Consider the following 15785-nt stretch of genomic DNA (forward strand, 5'->3'; position numbering starts at 1 on the left):
TCTGAGAAGGCCTGCAGCAAAGAAACAGCCTTTCCCCAGCCCATTCCCAGGGACCCCCTTTACTCAGCTCACCTGCTGATACCTGGGTCTCCTTCCTAGGCCAGACATTGCCATCTGATGTGGAAGTGGCCCAAGCCCTTGTTTGGGCCCCTGCACCAGCCAAGGCTTTGAGGCCCCCACAGAGGAGCTGGGGTGAGAAGTAACTGTAGGAACCATAGGGAACCCCGGAGCCCAGGAAGTGCTACTGCTGGTTCTGCTCCCTGTCAAAGATGAGCATTTCTTTTTTTTTTTTCTCGAAACAGTCTCACTTTGTCGCCCTCAGTAGAGTGCTGTAGCATCACAGTTCACAGCAACCTCAAACTTTTGGGCTTAAATGATTCTCTTGCCTCAGCCTCCCAAGTAGCTGGGACTACTGACGCCTGCCACAATGCCTGGCTATTTTTAGAAGATGGGATCTCACTCTTGCTCAGGGTAGTCTCAAATCTGTGAGCTCAGGCAATCCACCCACCTGGGCCTCCCAGAGTGCTAGGATTACAGGCATGAGCCACTGCGCCCAGCCTTAAGGATGAGCATTTATTTGTAAAAGCAAAGAAGTCCCAAGAAGCAAACTTAGAAATCCTGTCACCTTCAGTTTAGCTTTCCCCAGACCTAGGTTGAGCCAGTTTGCACAAAGAAGAATACTTTTATTAAACACAGGTCAGAATACATCCAGCTGGAACTCAAGGCATCCTTTTGCTGCAGTTCCCTCTGGTGTTGTTTAGTTGCATCAAGCTCCCCCTATCCTTCACCGCCCCCATCAGAACAGACCCATGGTGCCCAAACACAAGTCCCCAGTTTTCTACCCATGACTTGGTTTCCAGGTCTAGCTCTGCGGCTCTGTTTCCCCACCCCTCCACCACCCTCTCAGAGGCCTTTGCTCATTGAGTGGAATTTAAGGATCACCAGAGCTGAGAGGCCTCCTGTCCCTCTGGTCCCCAGTGGGTAAGGTCCAGGCCTGTCCAAAGTGCCAAGAGCTGGGCGGCCATGAGCCCCAGTTTCCAGTTACTGGGACCTGACCGCCACAGGGTGCTGATTAGGAGCAAGCTCAAGGTGACCCCCGCTGTAGGCCCAATTAACAGACCACAGAGTGAACAGACCTCTCTGCTCCCAGGGCTACTTCCCAGTGCCGCTTGGTGTAGGTCCCAGAGCAGAACAATACAACATGGCTTGGCCCTCTGTCCTGCTGCCACTGAAGAAAGGCCCAGGGAAGGTCAGTCACCCGCCCACAGCCTGAAGTACTATGGTGAGTCGTCAGAGCAGGAAGAAAGCCGCCTCACCCAAGGTTAGCGTGTTCTGGAGGTGGGGGAGCGTGCCAAGCAGTTAAGTCTTGGACTATTAGCCTGAGTTGGGGTCCCAGCGAGCCTTCTAGGTGAGAGGTGACGGGGTCCCATCTCCTAGCCTGAGCTAGGCCTGAACTCTGCGCTTTTCCCGCATCTCGGCTGCGTAGAAGCGCGCGGCTGGCGCTGGTGCCAGGGATTACGTGCCCCACCGCTGGGAATGGTCTCCCAGCCGCCCAAGGAAGAGAGGTCCGCGAGGTCCGAGCCAGCCCCGGCCTCCCCGCACGCTCCCGGGACTCCGGATGGAGGCTCGGGCCGGAGTGGGGCTGGGGCGGAACTTCTCTGGCCCCGCCCCCTAGGCCCCGCCCTCTGGGCCAGGAGGGAGCGCGCGGGGCCGCGGCGGGAGCAGAGTGGAGTGTTCTTCCTGGCCCGCGCGGAGCGGGACAGCGAGGAGCAGAGCAGCGCGCAGCCCACCCGAGGTGAGTGCCCCCGCCGAGGTCCGCAGGGTCCCAGCTCTACCTCCCCCGCACCCTTGTCCCCTGCCCGGAGGAGAGCGTCCTAAGCAGCGGATGCAGCTCAGACGTCACCCTGCCGGTTGCCAGGCCTTGCTGGGGCCCATGGAGGACGCCAAGGAAGGGGGCTTACTGGGGACCGAGGAGGAGGAGGAGGGTGGAGGCTTAGCTGCCAAGAATTAGTGAGTTCAACTGTGCCGGGCCTGGTACTCTCAGAACTTTCCTTGCTGCATCTTTGGCGGAGTGTGTGTGTGTGGGGGGGAAGGGAACCATTCTACAGATGTAGAAACTGAGGCCTAACTAGGAAGTGGCAGAGCTAGAGGCAAGCCAGATCATTCCTACTCCAGAGCTCACCAGCCTGTAATGGAGGAGCTGCAGACCCTCACCTCCACCTGATCATGGGGGGCCAGAGATGGGGCTTGGAGGAGACATCTGGTGGCTTCCTGGAGAAGCCTTAGCCTCCAGACCCTGAGGGAACCTGGAGAGGGGCACAGGCTGAGGAGTGGATGAGTCTGGACCCTGAAGGTCTCAGGATGAAGGCATCTTCATTTGCTCCATAAACGGGGCAGTGGTGGCCCCTGGCCTAGAGCAGGGGTCCTGGGGTCTAGGGCAGGGGGTGAGCCAACAGAGGCCAGGAGAAGGGTCTGACGAGGTCACACACATCCATGCCCACCACAGGTTGTCCCACCTGAGGAAAGTGCCCAGGCCCCAGGGAGCCAACCCCTAGGCAGAAGAGCTGTTGTGGGGACCCTTGATGGCCCAGTTAAAGCACCAGGCTAGAGTTTCCACAACTGCTGCCCTGGGCTGCTCCACCCCCTGGGTCCCCACCCCACTTCCCACCAGATCTGGCTGCACAGCCCCACAGGGTGCTTAGGTCAGGATCAACCCTCCTCTGAGCACACAATGTGTGCTGGGACTTCTAAACCTGCAGCCCTGGGGGTGTGGCTTGGCCACTGGCTGGCCTATGTGACCTGGGACTTCACCTCTCCGGAGTCTCAGCTGATCCACATGTAAAACAGTGGGGGCTACAATGCCCTGTCCCCCTGCGATTACTTCTAGAAGTCTGTGTGAGGTAGTGGAGAGACTATATGGAACATTGGTTATTTTTATCACTGTCCTGCCTAGACCCTGCCATAACAGCAAGTCTCATTTACCCAAAGAGGAAGTAGAGACCCAGAGAGGGCAAGAAACTTGTCCAAGGTCACACAGCCAGTCACAGCCTGGGTAGGGCCCCAAGCCCTGATCCCTGGCCCTCTACTCTGTGGTGGAACCATGTCCTTGAGGGATGGAACCCAGCCCACCTGCCCACCTTCGCTGTCCAGGGCCTTGCCTTCCTCCTCCCCTTTCGCAGGCTAAAAACAGGGCCTCAGTTTCCTATTTAGAGTTAAGTAAACTGTGCCCAGGGGAGGAAGTGACCAACTGGGCAGGCCCTAGCCCAATCCCCTTTCAGCAGGGGCCCTCACCCCTGTTGTCCCCTACCCCTTAATTTAAGAGCTGAGGAAACTGAGCCTCACAGAGGGTCCCTGGGCCCCAAGATCATCGGGCCACAAAGCAGGCTGGGAAACACTGACCTGAGGCTATGGCATGTATAGGGCCTACCGAGGCCATCCTGGCCCTCCTCCCACCGGTTTAAGCAACACAGCCAGGCCCTTCCTGAACTTTTGAGTTTCACTTTCTTTACTTGGAAGGCTGCCCTGCCCCAAGCACAGAAGCCCCAGGGCAGGGAAAGTCCCCCTCCCTCTCTGCAGTGCCTGCAGGGAGATGGGAGGGCTGCAGCTGCCTCTGAGGACAGACCCACCCCAGCCCTGCTGGAGGCAGCGGAGCGGCTTGAGTGAGCCCAGCTGCCCTGCTTATTTCCTGTGTGACTTCAGCGCCCCATTGCACCTTCTGGGGCCTCGGTTTCCCCGTCTGTCCGAGGGAGAGGGTGGCTCTACCTTCTAGGATTCTGTGGGGTGAAGTGTACAGGATGCCAGTATGTCTGGGAACTGTCTGTGCCTGTCCCACAGGACCATGGGCTCCATGTTTCGTAGCGAGGAGGTGGCGCTGGTCCAGCTCTTCCTGCCCACGGCGGCTGCCTACACCTGCGTGAGCCAGCTTGGCGAGCTGGGCCTCGCAGAGTTCAGAGATGTGAGTAGGGGCTGGGACAGGTGTTGGGGGGCTTCCTCTTTGAGTACTGCTGTTGAGGTGGCCTGGTGTCTAGTCTGGATGGGGACCACCTCCCATGGTAGTGTCTTACACCCCATGTGAATCACAGCAGTCCATGTTGTAGACTCTGATCTTGGGATGTGCATGGCTGAGGCCTCTAACCCTGGCCTCCTCAGCTCTCCTCAGGTCATGGGGGTCTGCTCTGGAGTCTGTTCTGTGCTCTGCTCGGGCATCCAGGGACTTGTGCTGTGCTCAGCACCTTTTTGGAAGAGGTGGCTTACACCTGAGGAAAGTCAGGCCTGAGCTCAAGAGTAGAGCAGGCACCTCCCTGGTCCCCTCTGGAACACTGACGCCTCTGTGTGGCACTGCAGCTCAATGCCTCAGTGAGCGCCTTCCAGAGACGCTTTGTAGTGGATGTCCGTCGCTGCGAGGAGCTGGAGAAGACCTTCAGTGAGTCAGCCCCAGGCCTGCACCCCAGGGAGGCTTCCTGGAGGAGGCACCTGCCAAGTTGGGTCTTAAAGGAAGAGTCCAGATTTCCCAGCTGGAAGGCAGAGAAGGGAGGTGCAGGCCAGCCCGACAGAGCCAAGATGAGCCACTGGGATCTGTGGGATGGTCTTGGGAAGGTGGCAGCCTTGGGCAGAGCAGAGGGTCCTGGGCAGGGCTGGCATGGAGGAGGCCTTGAATACAGGATTAGGGCTGGGACAGCTGTGGGCACTGGGGAGCCACAGGGTTCCTGAGCAAAGGACAGGCACAGACAGAGCTTTCTTCCCTGTGGTGGGGCTGGGCTGGGTAGAGGCCAGGATCTGGGGTTTGGGGGCCCCCAAGGAGCTCCTGGGAGGAGCCTTAGGGCACCAAGGAATCAAGCCCCCCAGTCTCTTCCAGGTAGGACAGAGCACGTTTTATTCTGTGTCTTGTTAGTTTGATTAGTGCTCCTAAACAATCAGGCAGGTGCAAATGCCATTTACGCTGTCACTCCAGGCCCTGGTGACTGGGGCTGTGGGGAGATGTATGTGGAGCTCAGGCCCTGTGCTGGGCAGTGGCCCAGGGACTGAGGAGGGACAGCGGCTTGGACTTGAGCTCAGAGAGGGAGCTCGCCTTTGGGGTTGGAGCTTTCAGTTGGGATTTTCCTGGAGCCCCTGACCTGGTGGATTAGTTAGCTGGTGGCCAATGGAGTTTGGGGCAGCATGTGGGGTCCCCCAGATGTTCCAGCCCTTGGTTAGTGTGACCCCCAACTGCTCCCCTGACCTCGTCCATCTGTGCCCAGCTTTCCTGCAAGAGGAGGTGCGGCGGGCTGGGCTGGCACTGCCTGCACCTGAGGGGAGGCTACTGGCACCCCCGCCCCGAGACCTGCTGCGCATCCAGGAGGAGACTGACCGCCTGGCGCAGGAGCTGCGGGATGTACGGGGCAACCAGCAGGCCCTGCGCACCCAGCTGCACCAGCTGCAGCTGCACTCGGCTGTCCTGAGCCAGGGCCACGGGCCTCCTCCGGTCAGCTCCAACCTGGGCAGGGGATGGGGCTGCAGAGGGGATGCCGGGTCCCCTGGCTGGGGCTCATGGTGCTTCCTGGCTCCTAGCTGGCAGTCACCCACACGGATGGGCCTTTGGAAAGGACGCCACTGCTCCAGTCCCCTGAGGGACCCCATGAGGACCTGAGGGTCAAGTGAGTGAGGGACAACTTCATGGCTCAGACTCTGACCACCTCCCTTCCCTCACCCGTGTTCCTGTCCCAGCCCTGCCCTGGTGGCCTCCTGCATTCTCCTTGGGGGCAGAGCCAGGGTGCCTGGTTTACTGTCCTGGCAGGGCCCTGCTGGGATGGCCTGGCCAGGGCAAGGTGGGCAGGGAGTCCAGAGCAGCCCTCACCCAGCCCTGCCGGCTGCCAGCTTTGTAGCAGGTGCTGTGGAGCCCCAAAAGGCTGCCGCCCTGGAACGCCTGCTCTGGAGGGCCTGCCGTGGCTTCCTCATCTCCAGCTTCAGGGAGACGGAGCAGCAGCTGGAGGACCCTATGACGGTGAGTGGGGGTGGCCAGGCTGGGGGCAGCCTCAGCAAGGCAGGACTCCAGGGTAAACTGAGCCCGGCTCCACAGGGTGAGCCTGTGACGTGGATGACCTTCCTGATCTCCTACTGGGGCGAGCAGATTGGACAGAAGATCCGCAAGATCACCGACTGGTGAGCCACATGGGGGCCGCTGTCACCCATCACCGCAAAGCCTGTCCTATTGCGCTGTCCCACAGGCTCCCTCAGACTCAAGCACCTTCCTCCCCGCCAGCTTCCACTGCCATGTCTTCCCGTTCCTGGAGCAGGAGGAGGCCAGGCGTGGGGTCCTACAGCAGCTGCAACAGCAGAGCCAGGAGCTGCAGGAGGTGGGTGACCCTGGCCCAGCCCGGCCACCTGGCCCCCCACACCCCCTGACCTGACTGCCCTCTCTGGTCACAGGTCCTGGGGGAGACTGAGCGCTTCCTGAGCCAGGTGCTGGGCCGAGTGCAGCAGCTGCTGCCACCCAGGCAGGTGCAGGTCCGCAAGATGAAGGCCGTGTACCTGGTCCTCAACCAGTGCAGTGTGAGCACCACACACAAGTGCCTTATTGCCGAGGCCTGGTGTGCCACTCGAGACCTGCCCGCACTGCAGGAGGCACTACTGGACAGCTCGGTGAGCACAGCAGGACCTCCCGGGGCTGTGCTGCTCTCCCCTGGGGTTGGGTGTCTGTTTCCACCTCACATTGGCCTCGTGCTCCCGCCTGGCCTTTGCAGAGAGGTTCCTCTCCTCCCAGCCGCCTCTAAGGCCCAGCTCTTCCAGGGACCCCGCCTGATGGCCCTTGCCCGGCAAGCCCTCCCTCCTCTGACTTCTCAGAGCCCCTAGAGAGGCTGCACAAGGCAGTTATAAAGTCAGAAACCTTGTTCAAACCCAGGCTGCCCCAGGCGCTGGCCACGTGGCCTTGGGACTATCAGGGAGCCTCAGGCTTCACATCTGTGGAATGGGTGTATGACCCGGGCCCAGGGGCCACTGGAGTGCACATCTGCTGGTGCACAGCAGGTGTTCCTGGTGACCCTGAGCTCCCTCTTTGGGCCACTTGCTAAAAAGTAGAACACTTTCTTTTCCCAAGCACTTCCCAGTTTAGGCCGTGTCTTAGGCCTCCCTGTGTGCCAGCCCCAACTTGGGGCAGGGCAGGGCTGATCGTCTCATTTTGCAAGGTGGGGAAGGGGCTTCCCAGGCTCTCCCAGTACCTGCCCAGGGAGCTCTTGCCATACTCTGCATCTCCAGCTGGGCCTGACTGGGAGTGGGGTCCCAGGGTGCCTGAAAGCCCTCATCACTGATTGGTCTGTCTCTCTGCCCTGGTGCACAGACTGAGGCCGGAGTGAGTGCTGTGGCTCACCGCATCCCCTGCCGGGACATGCCCCCAACACTCATCCGCACCAATCGCTTCACCGCCAGTTTCCAGGGCATCGTGGACGCCTATGGCGTGGGACGCTACCAGGAGGTCAACCCTGGTGAGAGCCACTAAGCGCTCGCTCCCGGGCCCAGCCCCCAGCCCCCAGCCCTCTGCCTGCCCTTTGCAAGCCCAAGCAGGAGAGTGAGGGCGGCACCCTGGGTCTGTCTGGCATCTAGAAATGAAATGAGACGTGCACTCCCCCCACACTCTCAAGGGGCTGTTAATTAGGGTTTCTGTTATTCGCAGTGCACCACCCCTTTTTGGGTTTACAGGGGAGTTGGATAGGCTTGTGCAGAGGACAGAAGCTTTGCAGGGGGGTGGCCCAGGTTTGAGTCTGGCTTGCTTATCTTGGTGAGTTTCTTAGCTTCTCTGAGCCTATTGCTGCAACTGAAAAATGGAAATAATAGTACAAGCTTCAGAGAAATGTTGGCAAGGTGAATGATGGTGGGAGATTGCAAACCCGTAGCCCACGAGTTGGCCTGCCAGTGTGGTTGGTTTGGTCAGATGGTATTTTTTGTAAAGTTTGAATTAATGCCATCTCGGGCTCTCCCTGAGATGGACATTCTGGTATAAGTGGTCTGTAAAGGGAGATGTCCCCAGGAGAAACCAGTAAGAGATGGGGCAGGGGCTCTGGTTCTCCCCCTATCCCCTTCACTCTGGGGACCCCTGGTATTAGTGACACCTGGTCTGTCACCTGCCTGGTTCCTTTCCCTCCAGATAGTAGTCTGGCTGTGGTGTGGCCAATGTCATCAGATGGGAGGAGGGCCCCAGTATCTCCCAGTGCCACTGGTTGGGAGCCCAGCCATAGATGGGTGAGACAGTGGTGGAACCCTCTGGGGAGAGACTTGGTCACAGGCCAGGGAGGGGCCCTGCCTCACCCAGTGAGCGAGCGAAAGTCAAGGTGTGTGGCCCCTGGGGGTGCAGGCAGGATGTGAGGACAGCTCATGTGGTCCTCAGGGCCAGCCTTCCTGGGCTTATCAGGTGCATCTGGCCACAGCTCTTGCACACCCGGGAGCCAGTCCCATTGGGACATGCCACATCACCCAGACACTCACAGTTGAGGATGTTTTCACCTCTCAAAGCAACAGCCTCTGGGGAGGTGTGAGTTTGCTGGGGCAGCTGTAGCAAAATGCTGGCCTGGAAGTCATCTCACAGCTCTGGAGGCTGGAAGCCCAGGAGCAAGGTTGGCAGGGCTTGAGGGCTGCTGGGGGAGTCTGGTCCAGGCCTTTCCCTTTTGCTTGGAGATGGCCATCCTCATCCTCATATGGTGTCCTACTCTGTGTGTAAAGTGTCCCTTTTAATGAGGACACCAGTCAGTCACACTGGATTAGGGCCCACCCAAACAACCTCATTCTAACCTGATGATGCCTCTGAAAAGACTTTTCTCCATATAAGGCCATATTCTGCGGGAGGGTCCCAGTTCAGTCCCTGACAGGGTCTGTGTATTGGAATCTTCCTACTCGCTTGAGGAATTGTTTTTATTTTGCTGAAGGGAAACTGAGACTTCAGAGATTAAGTGACCAGCTCAGCCTTCCACAATGTGCCACATACCAGCCAGGACTGCCTCCTCCCTGACAGGGCTTTTGTGTTATGCTGTCCTTGTGCATAACGATAGCTAGAGCTGACCTTATGTGGAGGGTCTGCAGTCAGACAGCCACTCCTCGTGGACTCACTTATTTCTAGGAAGCCTACATCAGCACTGGCATTATCTCCATTTTACAGATGGGAACAAAGGCTCAGAGAGGTTAAGTCGCTAGCCCAAGGTCACACAGCTTCTAAGTGGCAGGTTCATGCAGAGTGGTGTCTATGCCTCCAGATCATCACCTTGCTGGTCCCTGGGGTCCTGGGAGCCTGGGTTTGGTGCCTCTGTGGCACCTCGGACAGGGAAGGAGATGCCAGTTTCTCCGTGGGGGTCCTGGCTGACTGTGCCACTCTGCTCCCAGCACCCTACACCATCATCACCTTCCCCTTCCTCTTTGCGGTGATGTTTGGCGATGTGGGCCACGGGCTGCTCATGTTCCTCTTCGCCTTGGCCATGGTGCTTGCTGAGGACCAGCCAGCCGTGAAGGCCGCGCAGAACGAGGTGAGGGGTTGGCCTGGGGTCCTGGAGGGGTGGGGACAGGGGCCGGACAGCCTCTCATGGTGCCCTGCTGCCCCCAGATCTGGCGGACCTTCTTTGGGGGCCGCTATCTGCTCCTGCTGATGGGCCTGTTCTCCGTCTACACCGGCTTTATCTACAATGAGTGCTTCAGCCGTGCAACTGCCATCTTCCCCTCGGGCTGGAGTGTGGCCACCATGGCCAACAAGTCTGGCTGGAGGTGAGACCCCGGCCCAGCCTGGCCCGGCCCCGACCGCCCCTGGCCCCTGCTGCGGTCCTGACTACCCTGCCTACTGTTGCTGCAGTGATTCGTTCCTGGCCCAGCACACGGTGCTCACCCTGGACCCCAACGTCACTGGTGTCTTCCTGGGACCCTATCCCTTTGGCATTGACCCCGTGAGTCTTGGCCACTCAAGTGCCCATGGGTAGTGGAGGCAGGTGGCAGGGAAACCTGGGGACTCCCGCGTCCCAGCCACCCACTCCTCCAGCAGTTGTTACTAAGCACCTCCTGCGTGCCAGGCCCTGTCATAGGCACAGGGGACAGACGAGGTGCCTGCCCTGCTGGGCCTATGTCCCGGTATCCTAACCACACAGAGAGGATGAGGGCAGAAGTTGAATCGTTGTGAGGCTTGTTCTCTCAGCCTTCTGTGAAGTAATTTTACATTTGTTCCTCAGAACCACCTCCATGCATACATTAGCATTACCCCATTCTACAGATGAGGAGACTGAGGCATGGATGCTGTGCCCCAGGTCACCCAGCTGTGAGGGGCTGGGGCTGGGGCCATCTGGCTTTGTCTGTGCTCTGTTGCCCCTCAAGGGGTAGGTGACAGATGAAGCTATGGACTCAAAGGGGCTTCCTGGCAGCAGTGGCCAGGGAGCCTCTGAGTTCTGCCGGTCCCTCCCGCCGCCCCAGGTCTGGAGCTTAGCTTCCAACCACTTGAGCTTCCTCAACTCCTTCAAGATGAAGATGTCTGTCATCCTGGGGGTTACGCATATGGCCTTTGGGGTCGTTCTCGGAGTCTTCAACCACATGTGAGGGCTGGGGCTGTTGGCAGGGTGTAGAGGCCAGGCACGGGGGGTGGGTCCTGGTGACCACTGCCCTCCTCCTCACTAGGCACTTTGGCCAGAAGCACCGACTGCTGCTGGAGACCCTGCCAGAGCTCATTTTTCTCCTGGGGCTCTTTGGCTACCTCATCTTCCTGGTAGTCTACAAGTGGCTGAAAGTGTCAGCTGCCAGCGCTGCCTCGGCCCCCAGCATCCTCATCCACTTCATCAACATGTTCCTCTTCTCCAGCAGCCCCACAAACCAGCCGCTCTTCCTGGGGCAGGTGGGCTGGGGCAGGGCAGTGGGCTCCGTGGCGATTGAGCCATTCAGAGCTGTAGGATCCTCGTGGGAAAAGGACTTAGGCCCAGGGCTGTGCAGAAAGGGCAGGCACATAGCTATGAGCAGAATGCCACACAGTAGGAGCTGGAAGCTTGAAGTCCTTAGGGAGCCATAGCCCTCAGGGCCCTGGGGAAGTGGGGCTGCAGGCTCCCTGGGCCCATGTGATTGTGCCCAGTGGGAGACGACTGACTCGGAGTCTCACTGGCAGGAAGTAGTACAGTCGGCGCTGGTGGTCCTGGCCTTGGCCACAGTGCCTGTGCTGCTGCTCGGCACGCCCTTGCACCTGTTGCGCAGGCAGCGACACCACCACTCACGGAGGAGCCCCCATGGCAGGCAGGTAGGGTGGGGCACACGGTATGAGGCACGGCTGGGAAGGGGGACTGTCCAGTATGTTGGGCATGTCCCTGACGCTCACCCTCAGCTCCTGAGCGGTATGATCAGGCAGTGGGGGGCTGCCCATGGCCCTGCCTGCTCTGTGCCTCAGGAGGAAGACAAGGCTGGGCTGCTGGACTCCCCTGACGTGTCTGTGAATGACTGGGGCTCTGATGAGGAGAAGGCGGGGTGCCCGGAGGACGAAAATGAGGTTGAGGTGGGTGCCTTCTTTTTTTTTTTTTTTTTTTTTTTTGTAGAGACAGAGTCTCACTTTATGGCCCTTGGTAGAGTGCCGTGGCCTCACACAGCTCACAGCAACCTCCAACTCCTGGGTTTAAGCGATTCTCTTGCCTCAGCCTCCAGAGTAGCTGGGACTACAGGCGCCCGCCACAACGCCCAGCTATTTTTTGGTTGCTCTTTGGCCGGGGCCGGGTTTGAACCCGCCACCCTCGGTATATGGGGCCGGCGCCTTACCGACTGAGCCACAGACGCCGCCCAGGTGGGTGCCTTCTTGACTGTGGGTGGGGGCAGCTGGCACCCTGCTGGCTGCTCACTGCCACTCGCCCCGCAGCTGGTCCCCTCCGAGGTGTTCATGCACCAGGCCATCCATACCATTGAGTTCTGCCTGGGCTGCATCTCCAACACTGCCTCCTACCTGCGCCTCTGGGCCCTGAGCCTGGCCCATGCCCGTGAGTGACCTGGCTAGGGTGGGCCCTAGATCTATCTCACACATAGCTGCTGGCTGGTGGCCTGGGTGGGTCACATCTCTCGGGGCCTCATCTGAGGGGGTCCCTTGCTGGCCCCACATGCAGGAAAGGCTTCCGGCCACCAAGGGGGCTGGCAGGTACCCACTTGCCCTTGGTCCCTTCTTTTGCCCACAGAGCTCTCGGAGGTTCTGTGGTCCATGGTGATGCGCGGGGCCCTGGTCATGAGCAGAGAAGTGGGCGTGGCGGCTGTGGTGCTGGTCCCCATCTTTGCTGCCTTCGCCGTGATGACCGTGGCCATCCTGCTGGTGATGGAGGGGCTCTCAGCTTTCTTGCATGCCCTAAGGCTGCACTGGTGAGATCCTGCTCCTGGCCTGGGTGGCAAGGGGAACAGAGGGGAGTAGGTCCCTCACCTACCTTTCCCCTCCTCTCCCCAGGGTAGAGTTCCAGAACAAGTTCTACTCGGGCACTGGCTACAAGCTAAGCCCCTTCGCTTTTGAGGTGGAGGATGAGTAGTGCCCAGACCCATTCTGACCACCCTGGGCCTCGCAAGGAATAAAGGAGGAGACCTGAGAGCTATGTTGTGGTCTTGTCGGAACACTGGGGGGACACAAGGGGTGTGTGGAAGCCAGAGGGGCAGGGTGCACACCCGCCTGTCTAGCTGAGGTGTGGGGAGCTGGTCTAGCATCTGGGGCCTCAAGCAGTTGGACAGAGGACCATAAACACATCTGCAACAACCCCAGAATTTGGGGAATGGAAGAGGGCCGAGCTAGGGCTAAGGATGTTCCCAGCACGTTCTAATTCAGTGGGAAGGTCTTTCCCCAGGACAGGTGGAGAGTGAGCTCCCTGCCCTCGAAAGTGTACAAACGGCAGTCTGGAAGATGGGTGAGGTGGGGGTGTTGCCTGTCGCGGTCCAGCCCATATTTTACACCCTGAAACATAGGCCTCAGGCTTGAGGTGGTCTAAAGAAGAGGGCAAGCTGGGACATCCAAGTCTCACAGTACTCCGTGCAGAGAAGGGCAGGAATTGCCAAGGGCCCTGCCTTCTTCTCCCCTACCCCTAGTTGGGCCTTAGGGAGGGTGGCCTCCTGCCACTCCCTCTGGCATGGGTCCTATCACCCACTGGGAGGCAGAGCCTTGATTTTTTTTGTCCAACAAGTTGCAAAATGGTTCTTCCACTTGGAGGCCCTGGGAACAAAGGCTGCTGTGAGGCCAGGGCTGCTTGGGTCACAGAGAGCCAAGGTGGCTTGCCCCACAAGTGTGGCTTTGGCTAACTACTGGGAGAAGCCTGTCCTTTGGGTTCTGGACTTTCCTACTCAGGCCCCTGGATGCCATGGCTGAAGGTGGGGCGCTGGAGTAAACCCAGAGCCCTGTGACTGACGCCTTCCTGGGGAGCAGAACTGGGCAGAGAAGAGGGAGGCAGTAATTATGAACAGACGCTCAGAGCCAAATGTGTGGTGTGATTTGTTTGGGGAGATGACCTGCCCTGGCAGTGCTGGTTGCCATGGGAACATTATGCAAAGGCACTGGGGTGTGCACCTTTGGGGAATAGAGACATCAAGAGACAGGAGTGGGGTGGGCCACCTGCACTGAACAGCACAGGTCCCATCCCTGTCCCCATGAGCTCATGGCCTACCACAGGAGGACAACTGAGAATTTCAGGAAAGTTAAACTGCATGAAAAAAAAAGTGATGGGTCAGGGTGGAGTGTCAGCAGCTGACGGTGGCTTAAGGGTTAGGGTGAGTGGAACACTTCAGAAGTGCCCAAGGTTCAACTGTGGTAACAATGGGATGGTATAAAGGAGCCCATTATTCAAGGATCTGACCCCAAAGCATCTCAGTGTGGCTAAGGGCATGGCTGGAGCAAAGGCGGCGGCCAGCAGGGCCTGAGAGCACAGGAAGGCACTAGTGTCTTCCTTCTGAGTGGAGTGAGATATCACCTAAGGTTTAATTTGACTTTTTGGATGTCAAAATGCATTTACCTGCTTCAAATTTTAAATGTCTAGGAGAGTGAACAGTGAAAAGCCGCTCTCCTGGTTGGCCCAGCCCCCGGGGTATCCTCCCCAGACACGACCCTGCTCCCTGTCTCTTTTCCATCTTCCAAGGGTCCTCACAGCTGGGCAGGAAGCAGGGTCACGTCTCTGGACTCACAGAGACCAAGGGCAGGCCCTGCAGGCCTTTGACATCTGGGGCCCAGGCTTTGAAGGGTGAGGTTGACCAGTGAGGAGAGGTTGACAGCCATGGAGAGCAGAAGGGCACAGCTGTTCACCCTGACTAGAGCCGGGCAGATGCACCTGGAGCCTTCCACGGGCAGGTGAAGGTGATGGGAGTCCTTCAGATTCAGGACACATCCAAGGGTGTGGGTTTTTAATTAATTTATTTATTTATATAGTACAATCTCTGTGGTAGCAGAAATATATGAACAAAAAACAATTCAAATAAGAGTTAAAAAAAAGTCTGCTATGAATTTATCCCATAGGACATGTCATATATACGATTTCACAGCTGTACTCTCTCCACGCCCCACACGCTGGCTGGTGTTTCCCACACAAATGACATCAAGGACACCAGGAAAAGTGAGGACCAGGAAAGCTAGTGGCAGGGACCTAGCTGCAGCAGGAGGCACAGGGACCCTGGGGCAGAACCCACCGGAGGAAACCAGCCCCCGTCACAGGGTCCTAAGCTGCAGGCTGAGCTGAGGGGAGGAAAGAAAGGCCCGGAAAGCTGAGCCAGGCAGCCTGCTCTGATGAGGGGAGACAGGAGGCCCCAACACTGCCCCACAGACATGGTTAGGAGGGGCCCGGCAGAGGTTCCATACAGGCAAAGAAACTCATCAGTTTAGCGAAATATGTGTAAGAGGCACAGAGAGGCCACAGCTCCCATGCACAGTGGGTGGCTCCTGTGCCATCTGCTTCTCCAGCTTCTGCCATTTGGACCATAAGGGTGAAAGAGCAGCTTCTGGCCACGGGAAAGGCCGCCCTGCAGCTATGACTAGTCACTTCACAGTATGTCTCTGGGAATGTGAGTGTCTATAATACATTGTCATCTACAAGAAGCCTGGTCACAATGTTCACCAGCACATGAATGAAAAATCTGTAAAATCAACATTAACCAGAGTACCTGCAGTGCCACTGTTCACTGTGGCTGTTTGCCGAATCTGATGAAAGCCTTAACCCCAAATATAAAATGCCTTCTCTAGAAGAAAGAACTCAGAGACACTCACTACCGCACTACTAGACTGTTACTTGTTTCCCAATCTCAGAGTCCCGTGAAATCGCAGACAAGATGTGAAATAAATGTTAGCCCGCTTTAATACAGTCTTTAGTATCATACACATCTGTGTTCAGTAGTGAGACATCCAGAGCCTTCCCGCCACAGGTGCGCAGTCGGAGCACAGAGGGGACCCTGCTCAGCCACCTCCTGTGCCGTCCAGTGCCAAGGTGGATGGAGGCCTTCCCAGGGTCACACCCCAAGCTTCCTCTTCTGGTCAAAATAGGCATCAAACCTTGCCTGGGCATAGTCCTAGGAGACAGCAAATAAGACAAGGCCTCACCAAAGGCTCCCGCTTGAACCTTGCCCCATGTTTCCCTCAGGCAAGGGCTGAGGGAACAGACCCAAGAGGACCAAGAGCCCAGGCCAGGAGCCTGCCAAAAGGCTACTCTGAAGACAGTCTTTTCAAAAAGACTGAACAAAAAAGGGGCCTCAGCAGAGGCCCCGCCACACCTTTCTTTTCAACAGACCTGGCTGGTGGTCCCTTGGCCAGAGAGGACTGCTTGTCTGCCTGTGTGGCACTGCTATGGCTCATCACCTGGTTGACCCTGAATTCTGCA

The 15785-nt window shown here is 58.2% G+C and overlaps 2 protein-coding genes across 4 annotated transcripts in view; one reads left to right on the plus strand and one right to left on the minus strand.

Moving 5' to 3' along the window:
- Positions 1 to 1660: 1660 nt before the first annotated feature.
- On the plus strand, positions 1661 to 12530 carry TCIRG1 (T cell immune regulator 1, ATPase H+ transporting V0 subunit a3). 2 transcript variants are annotated; one of them, XM_053560615.1, is made up of 20 exons: positions 1661 to 1795; positions 3835 to 3955; positions 4345 to 4423; positions 5238 to 5461; positions 5548 to 5633; positions 5854 to 5980; positions 6056 to 6138; positions 6239 to 6332; positions 6406 to 6618; positions 7313 to 7457; positions 9343 to 9482; positions 9560 to 9717; positions 9803 to 9893; positions 10411 to 10529; positions 10612 to 10825; positions 11090 to 11218; positions 11366 to 11470; positions 11825 to 11942; positions 12135 to 12312; positions 12395 to 12530. In XM_053560615.1, the coding sequence occupies exons 2-20, from the start codon at positions 3839 to 3841 to the stop codon at positions 12471 to 12473; spliced, it is 2499 nt and encodes an 832-aa protein (XP_053416590.1). In that variant the 5' UTR covers positions 1661 to 1795; positions 3835 to 3838; the 3' UTR covers positions 12474 to 12530. The 2 variants fall into 2 exon arrangements, with proteins under 2 accessions (XP_053416590.1, XP_053416592.1); XM_053560617.1 differs by lacking the exon at positions 1661 to 1795 and adding an exon at positions 3558 to 3734.
- Positions 12531 to 14315: 1785 nt separating this feature from the next.
- The window catches only part of CHKA (choline kinase alpha), a 77929-nt gene continuing 76459 nt past the window's right edge, over positions 14316 to 15785 (minus strand). For both annotated transcript variants that reach the window (XM_053560741.1, XM_053560742.1), the window contains one exon: positions 14316 to 15477. In XM_053560741.1, coding sequence (XP_053416716.1) covers positions 15418 to 15477 — 60 coding nt within the window. In that variant the 3' untranslated portion in view covers positions 14316 to 15417. The remainder of the gene's footprint in view (positions 15478 to 15785) is intronic.

This window comes from Nycticebus coucang, chromosome 14, assembly GCF_027406575.1.
Source record: "Nycticebus coucang isolate mNycCou1 chromosome 14, mNycCou1.pri, whole genome shotgun sequence".
NCBI classification, from domain to species: Eukaryota; Metazoa; Chordata; class Mammalia; order Primates; family Lorisidae; genus Nycticebus; species Nycticebus coucang.

Bases quoted from the DNA above. Each gene is read 5' to 3' on its own strand.
- TCIRG1 (XM_053560615.1), top strand. From the start codon at position 3,839: ATGGGCTCCATGTTTCGTAGCGAGGAGGTGGCGCTGGTCCAGCTCTTC. The intron at 6,139-6,238 runs GTGAGCCACATG...CCTCCCCGCCAG, and splicing joins ATCCGCAAGATCACCGACTG to CTTCCACTGCCATGTCTTCC. The intron at 6,619-7,312 runs GTGAGCACAGCA...CCTGGTGCACAG, and splicing joins AGGCACTACTGGACAGCTCG to ACTGAGGCCGGAGTGAGTGC.